This window comes from Mustelus asterias, chromosome 14 (genome assembly GCF_964213995.1).
Source record: "Mustelus asterias chromosome 14, sMusAst1.hap1.1, whole genome shotgun sequence".
Taxonomy (NCBI): domain Eukaryota; kingdom Metazoa; phylum Chordata; class Chondrichthyes; order Carcharhiniformes; family Triakidae; genus Mustelus; species Mustelus asterias.
In genome coordinates this window covers 44,832,937-44,845,657 of record NC_135814.1, presented here as the reverse complement: position 1 = coordinate 44,845,657, position 12,721 = coordinate 44,832,937, and the positions used below count along the sequence as shown (strand labels likewise).

Here is a 12,721-nt window from a genome sequence, read left to right as displayed (position 1 = left end):
CAACTGCTCAGCACATCCAAGATTGGAAAAATACAGGTAAATAATCACACATTTTCTAAAATTGCATATGGCAGAAGTCTCAATGTCCAGCATCCTGACAATTATTTTATTTTCTCTCCTCCTACACCTATATATGCCTTATATAAAAATAGCATTGCTCAGCTGGTAGAATTCCCACCATCTCATCAAATGTTTATAGCTTATATCTTACTTCCGAACCCATGCATATAATTGAAGCTGACATCCAGCGCTGTACTCTTCCTATTGTTTGTGTTTTGTGAAAAATGATCAAATTTGCTTACATTAAAATTTAAAAGCTAATTCAATGTAGAGCAGCTTCAGGACATTTCTGAGGGAGATAATAATGAACTGCACAAATGAAAAGTGTTTGTTTTTTTAAATGTACAATTGCATATTGGAGCAACAGTTTAAAAATGCCACCTAGTGGGAAGTTGTACTTTGCACCCATTTTCACCTGCACCACTAAACAGTTAACTTCAGCTGATTTGCGAATGGGTGTTAAGTAAAGGAGAAAGACAGTGGGAGAAGCATCACCTTAATAACTAATCTCAGAACAAAACTGATCACTAATCTATTTGTCTTTCACTGAGGTGGTGTTTCAAGCTCCAGTTGAAAAATGGAAGAAAATAACTTGAAGATGCAGAGTCACATGTAAAAAATAAAATCATTATTCACACACATAAACAGTTTATAAATAGATATCTACATGAAGAAAGGTTCCCTTACCTTTACTATGTTGAACAATTCCCAGCCAGATCCGTCCAGTGATTCCATGCTCTTCTTGTATTTGTCTAGTTACAAAATCATTTTCTTCCCTGTCTTTAATGCTCAAAGTAGTAGCAGAGGGATCTAGATATTAAAAAGTTCATAAGTTGCTATTAACAATAAAAATGAAAGTCCCTAAGATATCATGAACCATACAGGTGAGAGTCATTTGGAAGTTTGCATATAGGTACAAAGAGCAATCTAAACATTTAATGGAATGTTGACCTTTAGGGAAGGTGGAACAGAAATAAAAAACTTATACTTCCATTTTAAAGTTCAAAACCTTGGCCAAGTCTCATCTGGAGTACTACATTCGGTTTTGTTCACTGTACCTCAGAAAAATACAAATTGGCTGGGAGGGGGTCCAATGCAGATTCACCAGAATGACGTGGAGACGCCGGCATTGGACTGGGGCACAGTAAGAAGTCTCACAACACCAGGTTCATCAGAATGATACCAGGGTTTAGAAGGTTAAAATATGCGGACAGGTTGCAGAAACCTGTATTTTTTTCAGCATAGAAGACCGAGAAGTGAGCCAATCAAGGTGTTCAAAATATTAAAAATGATTTGATAGAGTCGTTATGAAGTAATTATTCCTGTAGTTGGGGGTGGGGTGGTGGAAGGGGGGAATTGAAAACAAATTGAGAACTCAGGGACATCGTCTTAAAATAAGGACTAGTTTTTGCAGAAGCAAAATCAGGAAGTGTTTTTCCTCAAAAAGGACAGCAGAAATCTGGACAACTTCTCCTCTCAATAGGCTGCAGATACGGTCAACAATATAGATAGAATTGTGTTAGGCAAGAGATATGGAGAAAAGGCAGATGAATGGTGTTGAGGTACAGATTATCCATAATCTATCTGAATGCTATACTCTTGACCCTTAAAGATTTAAGTGAGATAATAATGCCCAGGCAGTAAATAAAAGGGTTATACAATATAGAATTCATTTCTAGCATGTGGAGATGCCGGCGTGGGTCAGGGGTGGGCACAGTAAGAAGTCTCACAACATCGTTAAAGTCCAACAGGTTTATTTGGAATCACGAGCTTTCAGAGTGCTGCTCCTTCCTCAGGTCACCTGAGGAAGGAGCAGCGCTCCGAAAAGCTTGTGATTCCAAATAAACCTGTTGGACTTTAACCTGGTGTTATGAGACATCTTACTGAATTCATTTCTAAACATCTTAACTTATTTTCTTTTACTTTTAGACTCCATAAACAGGTATTTTGGTGATTAAAGAATAGATCTATATGAAATAGTAATGAATTACATTCCAAATTATACAGCAAAAATAGCACAAGTCAAAGCAATAGTTTCAAACTAATAGTGAATCCAATACACAATGTGTAGAGTGCCTCATCCCAAATGCTTTCTTCAGCACTACTAGGGGCTCCACTAAGTTGCACCAAACATAGAAGCAGAACATACCTAGCTTATGACAAACTGATTTGGTCTCGTCCATGGTAAATACAGACCAGTTATATAAACCCATGTCGAATGCATAGCAGTGTTCTCTGAATCTTATCCACGGTGACTTTCCGTTTTCCTGAGGGCAGAATCTTGAACTTTTTTCCTGCTGTTTAGGTAATGTTCCTGGAAAAATATATTTTGTACATTAATTGATTAGAACAAATGCTTTTTGTTGACTCCAGTTAGATTAGTAATAAGTTTAAAGTTTAAAGCTTATTTATTAGTCACAAGTAAGGCTTACATTAACACTGCAATGAGGTTACTGTGAAATTCCCCGAGTCGCCACACTCCGGCGCCTGTTTGGGTCAATCCACCTAGCCAGCACGTCTTTCAGACTGTGGGAGGAAACCGGAGCACCCGGAGGAAACCCACGCAGACACGGGGAGAACGTGCAAACTCTGCACAGTCACCCAAGTCTGGAATCAAACCTGGGTCCCTGGTGTTGTGAGGCAGCAGTACTAACCACTGTGCCACCATGCCACCCATAGACTGAAAATGAGCTTCCCTGTAAGGATGTGGGTGTCAGGGCATGGCAACAGTGCTCACTGTTAGTCACACTGAGCTCAACAAGTATAGCATTTCCCAGCCTGGAAAAAGGAAAAACATAACAGAACAAAGTCACGCTTTGGAACCTCTTGGAGACCAACTACTGAAGGCAATGGTGGCAATGTCACCACCTCACCCCCCAAAAAAAGACTACATTTATACAGACAACAATTGAAGTAATAAACTAAACTATTAAAGTTAAGTTAGGCAACATCATATTTTCATTACATTCAGAACTGTGCCATTGTGGGAGAAATTCAATTGAAATCCACTCACCCAAGCCAATTTGACTAATTAAGAGTAAACCCAATATTTTTCCCAACACAGAATGCAAAATGCTCCCATTATATGACATATAATAGCATAAATATAAACATCTTTGAAGACACAATTGTGTGAATTTGCTAATTGCAAGTGTACACCATATGTACTTCCCATTACCAGCACAGAATCCCCACTATCAACATTCTGGGGGCTGCTATTGACCAGAAACTGAACTGGACTAGCCATAAATACTGTGACTGTAGGAGCAGATCAGAGGCTGGGAATCCTGCGGTGAGTAACTCACCTCCTGATCTCCCCCAAAGTCTGTCCACCATCTACAAGGCACAAGTCAGGAGCATGATGGAATGTTCTTTACTTGCTGAGAGAAATGTAGCTCCAACAACACTGACATCATCTAGGACAAAGTGACCTGCTTGATTGGTACACCTTTCACAAACATTCACTCTCTCCACCACTGAGGTGGCAGCAGTGTGTATCATTTACAGGATGCACTGCAGGAACTCACCACGTCTCCTATGGCTGCACCTTCAAACCCACAACTGTTACCATCTAGGACAAGGGCGGCAGACACCTGAAAATATCTGGAGATTCCCCTCCAAGTCAATCACCATCCTGACTTGGGAATTTACCACCGTTCCTTCGGTATCGCTGGGTCAAAGTCCGGGAACCCCTGCCAGAACAGTATTGTAGGTGTACCTAGAACACAGGGACTGCAGCGGTCAAAGCAACGACTCACCACCACTTTCTCAAGAGCAGATAGGAATGGGCAATAAATGCTGGCCTAGCCAGCGATGCCCATATCCTGTAAATTAATAGCAAAAGAAATTGTTGAAAAAAAAGCACTACAAAAATCTGCAAAGAGTAGTGGTAGGTCAGAAAATTTCAAGAACTAGTAAAGACTAAACAAAAAAAGGATAATTAGAGTACGAAAAAATGCTATCTAGATGGCGATTCTCCCATCTGGGACTGCTCGTGGGGGCCGCAATCGGGCTGTGGGAGTGTTGAGAGGGGCAGCACTGCAAGGGTCCAGGACTGGCCAGCGATTGAACTGGCCAGCGATCAGGAGGATGACAGATGGGGGCCATTGCGCATGCACAGAAGTCCGGAACTGTCAGCCTCCGGCATGAGTACCGCCCGGGAGCTTTTAATTATATTCACGATTTTGACCTCTGCATTGCACAGAGTGTGGGAGATTTGAGTGTGAAGTTGCACTGAAAATACTGGCGTGATTTGCACCAGTTTACTCACAAATTAGAGAAGGAGTTGGTCCACTGAAGGACAAAGGAGGGAAATTATGTGCAAAACCAAAGTGGGTGAGATCCTTAATGACTATTTTGCAAAGGTATTCACAAAGAAGAGGGACACGTTGATTAATGGTATCTTGGAGGGGTGTGTAAACCCTTTAGAACAAGTCATCATTACGAGGGAAGAAGTGTTAAGCGAATTAAAAAACATTACGGTAGACAAATCCCCAGCGCCAGATGGCATCTATCCCAATGTTATCCCGTTATTTAAGAAGGGTAGCAAGGATAACCCGGGTAATTATAGGCCAGTGAGCTTGATGTCAGTGATAGGAGAACTGTTGGAGAAGATTCTTAGGAATAGGATCTATACACATTTGGAACTGAATGGTCTTGTTAATGAGAGACAGCATGGTTTCGTACGTGGAAAGTCATGTCTCACTAATTTTTGAGGAGGTAACAAAAATGATTGATGAGGGAAAGGCTGTGGATGTTGTCAACATGGACTTCAGTAAGGTATTCGACAAGGTCTGTCATGGGAGGCTGGTGCAAAAGATTAAATCTCATGGGCTCAGGGGTGAACTAGTTAGATGGATTCAGAACTGGCTTGGCCATAGAAGACAGAGCGTAAGGGTAGAAGGGTGTTTTTCTGAATGGAGGTCTGTAACTACTGGTGTTCCACAGGGATCAGTGCTGGGACTTCTGCTGTTTGTAATATACATGAATGACCTGGAAGAAAACATAGCTGGTCTGATTAGCAAGTTTGAGGATAATACTAAGATTGACAGAGTTGTGGATAGCGATGAAGATTGTCAGAGAATACAGCAGGATATTGATAGGCTGGAAAATTGGGTGGAGAAATGGCAGTTGGAATTTAATCCGGACAAATGCGAGGTGATGCATTTTGGTAAATCCAATTCAGGTGGGAGCTATAAAATAAGTGGCAGAACAATCAGGAGCATAGACACAGAGGGTGATCTGGGAGTAGAGGTCCACAGATCCTGAAAAGGTGGAAAAGGTAGTGAAGAAAGCATATGGCATGCTTGCCTTCATTGGACGGGCCATCGAGTATACAAGTTGGAAAATTACATCAGAGTTATATAAAACGTTGGTTCAGCCACATTTGGAATATTGTGACCAAATCTGGTCACCACACTCCCAGAAGGGAGAGAGAGTGCAGAAAAAGTTTATCAGGATGTTGCCTGGTATGGAGAGTATTAGCTATGAAGAGAGAGTGAATTAACTGGGATTGTTCTCCCTGGAAAGACGGAGGCTGAGGGGCTACCTGATAGAAGTTTATAAAATTATGAGAGGTATAGATAGGGTGAACAGTTGGAAGCTTTTTCTCAGGGCAGAAATGACAATTACAAGGGGGCACAAGTTCAACATCAGGGGGGAAAGGTTCAGTGGAGATGTGCGGGGGAAGTTTCTTTAACACAGAGGGTGGTGGGGACCTGGAATGCACTTAGCCACATTTAAAACTTATCTTGATAGGCACATAAACAAACGGGGAATAGAGGGATATAAGTGGTTAGATAGGTAAACGTGATCAGCACAGGTTTGGAGGGCCGAAAGGCCTAATCCTGTGCTTTTTTTGTTCTTTGAATTTGACACTTCGAACTTTTTTGGGAGGATTGCAACCATAAAAACTGATCATTGGAGTTTCTATAAGTGTTTAAACAGGAAAAGAATAACTAAAGCTAGAATTTGTCCTTTAGAAAGTCTGGTGAATTAATGGAGAACAAGGAAATGGTGGAAGCATTGAACAGGTATTTTGCATCTGTCTTAACGTAGAAACTCGGAACAGGAGTAGGCTATTCGACTCTTCGGGCCTGCTCCGCATTGAATGGCACTTGAAAATCAGTAAGTGAAAGGAAGGAATTTAAAAACAACCACCATCACCAGAGAAAAGGTATTTTTTAAACACATCCGAGTCTGAAAAAGGCGGTTGCTGAGATAGTAGAGGCATTAATTAAAATCTTCCAAAATTCCTTAGATTGGAAAATAGCTAATGCAACACTTTTATTCAAGAAAGGAGGGAAACAGGACACTATAGATCAGTTTAAGTAAAGTTGGGCAGCACAGTGGTTAGCACTGCTGCCTCACAGCGCCAGGGCCCCGGGTTCAATTCTGGCCTTGGGTCACTGAGTGGAATTTGCACATTCTTCCCGTGACTGCATGGGTTTCCTCCGGGTGCTCTGGTTTCCTCCCACAATCTGAAAGATGTGCTGGTTAGGTGCATTGACCCAACTAGGCACTGGAGTGTGGCGACTACGGGAATTTCACAGTAACTTCATTGCAGTGTAAACTTTTTTACTTTAATGTGGATTTCCAAAAGGAATTGTTGAGGTGCCACAACAAAGGTTACTGTACAAAATAAGAGCTCATGGTGCAGGGGTGAACATATTAGAATGGATAAAGGACTGGTTAACCAACAGGAAATAGAGTAGGGACAAAAAGTAAGTTGTCAAAAGGAGGTGAAGAGTCTGCAAAGGATATAGACAGGTTAAGTGAATGGACAGAAATTTGGAAGATGTATAAAATGTCAGTAAATGTGAACTTGTTCACTTTGGAAAGAAGAATAGAAAAGCAGTATACTATTTAAATGGGGAGAGATTGCAGAACTCTGTAGTGCAGAGAGAGCTGGGTGGCCAAATACATGAATTACAAAAGTTAATGGACTCGTGCAGCAAGTATTGAGAAGGCTAATGGAATGTTGGTGTTTATTGCAAGGGGAATGGAATATAAAAGTAGGGAAGTTTTGCTACAGTTGTATAGGGCTTTGGTGAGACCACATTTGAGTACTGTGCGTAGCTTTGGATTCCCTATTTGAAAAAGGATATAATAGCATTTGGAGTAGTTCAAAGATTTGCTTGACTCCTTCCTGAACTGTCAGGCTTATCGTACGAAGAAAGGTTGGGCCTATGCTCAATTGAGTTCAGAAGAGTGAGAGATGATCTTATCAGAACATACAAGATCCTGAGGAGACTTAACAAAAGGCATATTTCCTCTTGTGGCAGAGACTACAACTAGGTGACATCATTTAAAAACAAGTCTCCCTTTCAAGATATAAATGAGGATTTTTTTTCTCCCTCAGATGAGTTAGCCTGTGGAACTCTCTTCCACAGAAAGCAGTGGAAGCTGGGTCATTGAATTTATTCAAGGCTGAGTTAGATAGATTCATGATTGACGAGCAAGTCAAGTGCTATGAGGGCATACAGGAAAGGTCATCTCTTTTCTCTCCTTGCAGATGCTGTCAGATCTGCTGAGATTTTCCAGCGTTTTCTCTTTTGGTTTCAGATTCCAGCATCCACAGTAATTTGCTTTTATCAGATCACCCAAGATCTTTTCAAATGGAAGAGGAGGCTCGAAGGGCTGAATGGTCTACTCCTGCTACTAAGTCCTATGTTCTTAAGCCCCTGTTGAGAATACCATCATAATTGGAATTTCAATCATCTAAGCACAAGACACCAACCGCCAGCAGTCTGCAAGAATGTGCTCCATTTTGTTATAAAACAGCAGGAAAATGTGTTCATCGTTAACTGGAAGCTTAGCATTCCGAGTCGCAAATTGCAGTGGAACCGGGGAACTACATTGTGTAGTCAGGGCATCAGTGATGTTAATTATGAAATTAATGAACTGAAGCTGATGAGCCCTACATATTTCAGTGAAAATATGATGAATTCAAAGTAATTGAAAATTGTCAACTAGTTTTGACAAATTAAGTTCATTGACGTTTTGCTTGTTTAATGAATTAATCTGGATTGTAAGCAAATACGAAAGAGACTTGCTTTTAGAAATTTTACTTACTTTTCTGATATTTATGTAATATAAATAATGCTATGTTACACTTACTAAAAAGTTGGTCTGAATAAGTTTTCTGTTAGATGAAAACAGTTTGCTTCCACGATTCTGGGAAGGAGTAAATTATTTTGTTGGACTTTGATACGTACTTTTATTCTGCGAAGCGTAACATATGGCTCCTTCTTTCGCGCTGTAACAACTAGCACGATTCCAGATGCCTTTTGTGTCCATAAACACACAACTGCCAATTGAATCAAGGTGTCCATACTCCCAAGGTTTGTATTCTGGATTGTTCCCATCTGCCCATTCAAATGTTGATCCTCCCTAAAATAAAAAAGTAAATTAAAATAAAGGGTCAATTGCAGTGAGCTCACTAAAATGAGATCTTAAACTGAGCTTTTAACAGAAGAAGATGCAAAATATCTCATGGCATTATTTATAGAAGTGCCAAAAATTCTCCTCGGACCTGGCCAAAACCACAAAGTTAAATTGATTGGCCATTCATTAATTTGCTCCTTTTGGACTGGTGAGCTCTGTTGACCTACTCAACAAGTAGCTGCATTTCCAGTGGTTGTAAAGGGCCATGGGACATCCCACCACATGATAAAATATCTGATAAATATTTCTGGAAAATTCATCAAGGAGTTACAGTAGCGGTGCTAAACAGCCTCTCTAATCATAGAATCCCTACAGTGCAGAAGGCAGCCATTCGGCTATTGAGCCTGCACCGACCACAATCCCATCCAAATCATATCCCCTTAACCCTATGTATTTACCCTGTTAATCCCCCTGACACTAAGGGGCAATTTAGCATGGCCAATCCACACATCACTGCACGGTGGGAGGAAACTGGAGCACCCGGAGGAAACCGGAGCACCCGGTGGAAACCCACCCAGAAATGAGCAGAATGTGCAAACTCCACACAGACAGTCATCCAAGCCGGGAATTGAACCACAGTCCCTGGCACTGTGAGGCAGCAGTGCTAACCACTGTGCTACCGATGAGGGAGAAATGTATTCTCATACAGTTCTAACTTAGGTTATGCTGCAACTATTTTAAAAAACGGAAAACACAATTTTTAAATTAATTTTATATTTTTATTCCTCTGCAAAGCATTCTTTCAGATAGCGAGAAGGCAATCAAATTTTTAGATCTTGATCAATATAATTGTGTCATTTTGAGTCACTTGTTCTTCCTGCTGCCTGCATTTAATTCAGCAAAAGCTAGACACTTCCTGAAATGCAGCCTCCTGAATTGCCTGCTAGAAACAAGTGAGTGCATGTTCTTACCCCTTATTGATCAGCTCATAAAACACGCGGATAGGAGATCTAGGGCGCGATTCTCCCATTCTGACTCGCTAATTTTTTGGTGGGTCAGAATGGGAGATACGCACATGTACTGATTCGTGGGATTTGCATGTGTTCCCGATGCATGCGTTCCCGATGCATGCATGTCTCCCACTGCCGGAAAGCCAGGACCACGCAGGAAACCGGCGGGAAGACCAGGTAAGTGATTTTAATCCATTTGTAATGTAATTTAAATGTCATTATCAGGCCCAGGACTGAATTCTCCGGGCCCGATAGCAACTCCCACCCCGCCAGTGCAATTTCACTCCGGCGGGGTTGAAGAGTAGCACCCCACTTGCGGGGAATTATCGAGACCCCCCCCCCCGCTGGAGTGAAGAGGGGGGGGGGGAAATCAGTGCCCCCTGGCACTGCCCAAGAGAAAAAAAAGCTAATGGGCAGTATTTTCCCAAAGTCTGACAGAGTGTCAGGTTCAGACTAAAAACCTGCATGCATTTCTCCAGATGCACAGCCGAGTTTTCACTCCAGATTTTCTGGTACTCTGTGCTCAGAGAATTTGTGGGTGTGGTTTGCACACTCTGACAAATAGGGCTGATAGAGTCGGCATGCTGATCCACGCTAAAAAGAATTTTCTTACTTAAAAGACTTGCACATTCTCCAGTAAGTGCAAAGCAGATTAAGCAGTGGATGGACCGAGATCGTAATCTGTTGCAAGTTAAAAGATTTCTGATGCAAGGATGGCCAAGTTTTAAGAGAAGATGAGTTGAAACCTTATGTGAAGCGAGGGATAAGTATGCAGGATGGATGCATCCCTTGGGAAGTTAAGAGTGGTTGTTTTACCCCCTGGTCATTCACAAGTCATGGATGAAATTCATGAGGCTCATCCAGGTGCATCTAAAATCCAGCCAGGTCGTATGTTTAGGTGCCTAATATGGATCTGGACCTGGAGAACAAGGTGGAATCATGTTTGGCCAGTCAGATAAACCAGGAGATGGCACCATCAGCATCAATTCATCTTTGGGAGTGGCCTGATAAGCCGTAGTCCAGATTGTATATGGACTTTGTGGATCCTTTCAGGAACCACATGTTTATGGTTGTCATAGATGCACGTTCAAAATGGTTGAGAGCACATATCATGAGTAATATTACAGCTCATATGACAACTGAGAAGCTACATCCAGATTAGTTTGTTTCGGATAATGGCACTATGTTTAAGAGCGTATTGTTTCAAGAATTCACCAACACCAAAATGCACTTCTATCATCTGCCCGATTTTATTCTTTTAAATTAGGTCAAGTACCGCCTCCCTCTTTTGTAGGACTTTCTACATGCTGGCTAAAAAAGCTCTCCCAGATGCCTTTCACACTCTGCCTATCCCAATTAATATTGGGGAAGTTGAAGTCCCCTCTTATTGAGATTTTGAAGATAATTTGGCTGATTGTTCAGCCAAAAGCTGAAGGAAGAATCACTATTTAAAACACCCTTCTTCCCACCATGCTTTTCAGTCAGGTGTTTAATCCTCCATTCTGCTTGACCTCAAATCAATTCTCAAGTCCTCAAAATACTCAGTAGGACATCCTTCCTAGTTCTACCCATCATTGATTCCTATATGGACCAAAACAACAGAGTTCACTCTTGCCCACTTCATGTTCATCTCCAGCTGAGAGAGATCTCTAACCCTGACACTGGGCAGACAACACAACTTCTGAAAATCCTACTTATACATGCAGAGAACAGTATCTATCCTCCTAACCATGCTCTCCTTTTCAATTTCCCCACATGAATGGCTTCCTGTATGACGGTGCTATTGCCAGTGTTCCCATCCACCCTGCGGTCCCTGTTCTCATCTACACAGGTAACAAGTATCTTGTACCTGTTGTCAAAGTCCGGGGTTACGGCTCCTCTATTACTGCATCCCTGATCTCCCATACTGGCCTGACTCTCAATCACACCTTTCTATCCCTGACCACTGGTTAGCTCTAAAGTTCTACGTAATGAAACAAAGTATCAAGGCAACTCCCCGCCCTTCCCTGATGCTCAGCAAAGTTTGCAATTCAGACTCCAGCTCAACAACTCTTAAACCAAAGTTACTCAGCTTGAAGGGGGCTTAAGTTACTGCCGATATGATCGTCTGGGATTGCAATGCTTTCCACAAACTCCCACTTGCTGAAATCATAGAAGACCACCTGCCCTGTCATATCTGTCTATCATTAGTTATTTAGTTGATTGGTTAACCAATTACTAGCTTAGTAAAGTAATAGCAGGTTACAGTCCTAAGAGGAACACTCACTAACTGCTGGAGGTAAAACTAAACCAAAAATAAATTAAATGAGTAAAAAGTGACACCACCTTTTACTCTGCACCAAATTCCACTTTAACGCACACTTTACAAAGCATTCTGTTCCCTGACCACACTCTCACTCCGCACTCTGGCTAGTAGCAAACACTGTCTACTTACATATTCTCACCCATGTTACACCTGCTAAATGACCTTCCTGCTACAGTAATATTTACTCAGGTAAGCACTTTCAGCTGATTGCCAGTTAACCATGATGTGGAGATGCCGGCGTTGGACTGGGGTAGGCACAGTAAGAAGTCTCACAACACCATGTTAAAGTCCAACAGGTTTATTTGGAATCACGAGCTTTCGGAGCACTGCTCCTTCCTCAGGTGAGTCCAGTTAACCATCACTGATGGTCATCTTTTGTTAACGATGTATTTTAACCAGCTTACAGTTACTTTGGCAGTTTTAAATTTCTAAGCCAAATTCAAAATGTTTATTTGAATTACAGTTTGAGAAATACTTACTAGTATACTTGCACCAAATTCCTGACTTTAGTACTTAGTTTATGATGTTTCCTGATCACTGTGCCGCACTTTCTATGTAAAACAGATTGCTGACTTGCCATTTTACATTACTGCCCAAAGTGAAGATCTACTTGACTTTCTCCAAGTGGGATGTCAAACCGACAGACCACACTGAGGGACTTTCCACAAGGGGGAAACAATTAATCAGACTGAGTTTTCCCAGACTGCTCTTATATACTTTCTACAGGTAAGATGCTTCCCTTGGTTGGGGAATCTAGAACCAGGGAGCGCAATTTCAAAATAAGGGGGATGCCACTTAATACTGAGATGAGAGGAAATTTCTTTGAGGGTTGTGAAACTTTGGAATCCTCTACCCCAGAGGGCTGTGGAAACTCTATTTTTGTGTATGTTTAAAGCAGAGATTGACAGAATTCTGATTAACAATGACGTAAAGGATTATGGGGATAGTAGGTGCAAAAGGC

General features: G+C 41.6%; 1 protein-coding gene across 1 annotated transcript in view; it reads right to left on the bottom strand.

The window, feature by feature from the left end:
* The window catches only part of ly75 (lymphocyte antigen 75), a 134,189-nt gene that overhangs the window by 6,463 nt on the left and 115,005 nt on the right, over nucleotides 1-12,721 (bottom strand). Inside the window, exons 31-33 of the mRNA XM_078228282.1 lie at nucleotides 8,277-8,451; nucleotides 2,210-2,374; nucleotides 748-870 (exon numbers count right to left, since the gene is read on the bottom strand). Of these exons, the coding sequence (XP_078084408.1) occupies nucleotides 748-870; nucleotides 2,210-2,374; nucleotides 8,277-8,451 (463 nt within the window). The remainder of the gene's footprint in view (nucleotides 1-747; nucleotides 871-2,209; nucleotides 2,375-8,276; nucleotides 8,452-12,721) is intronic.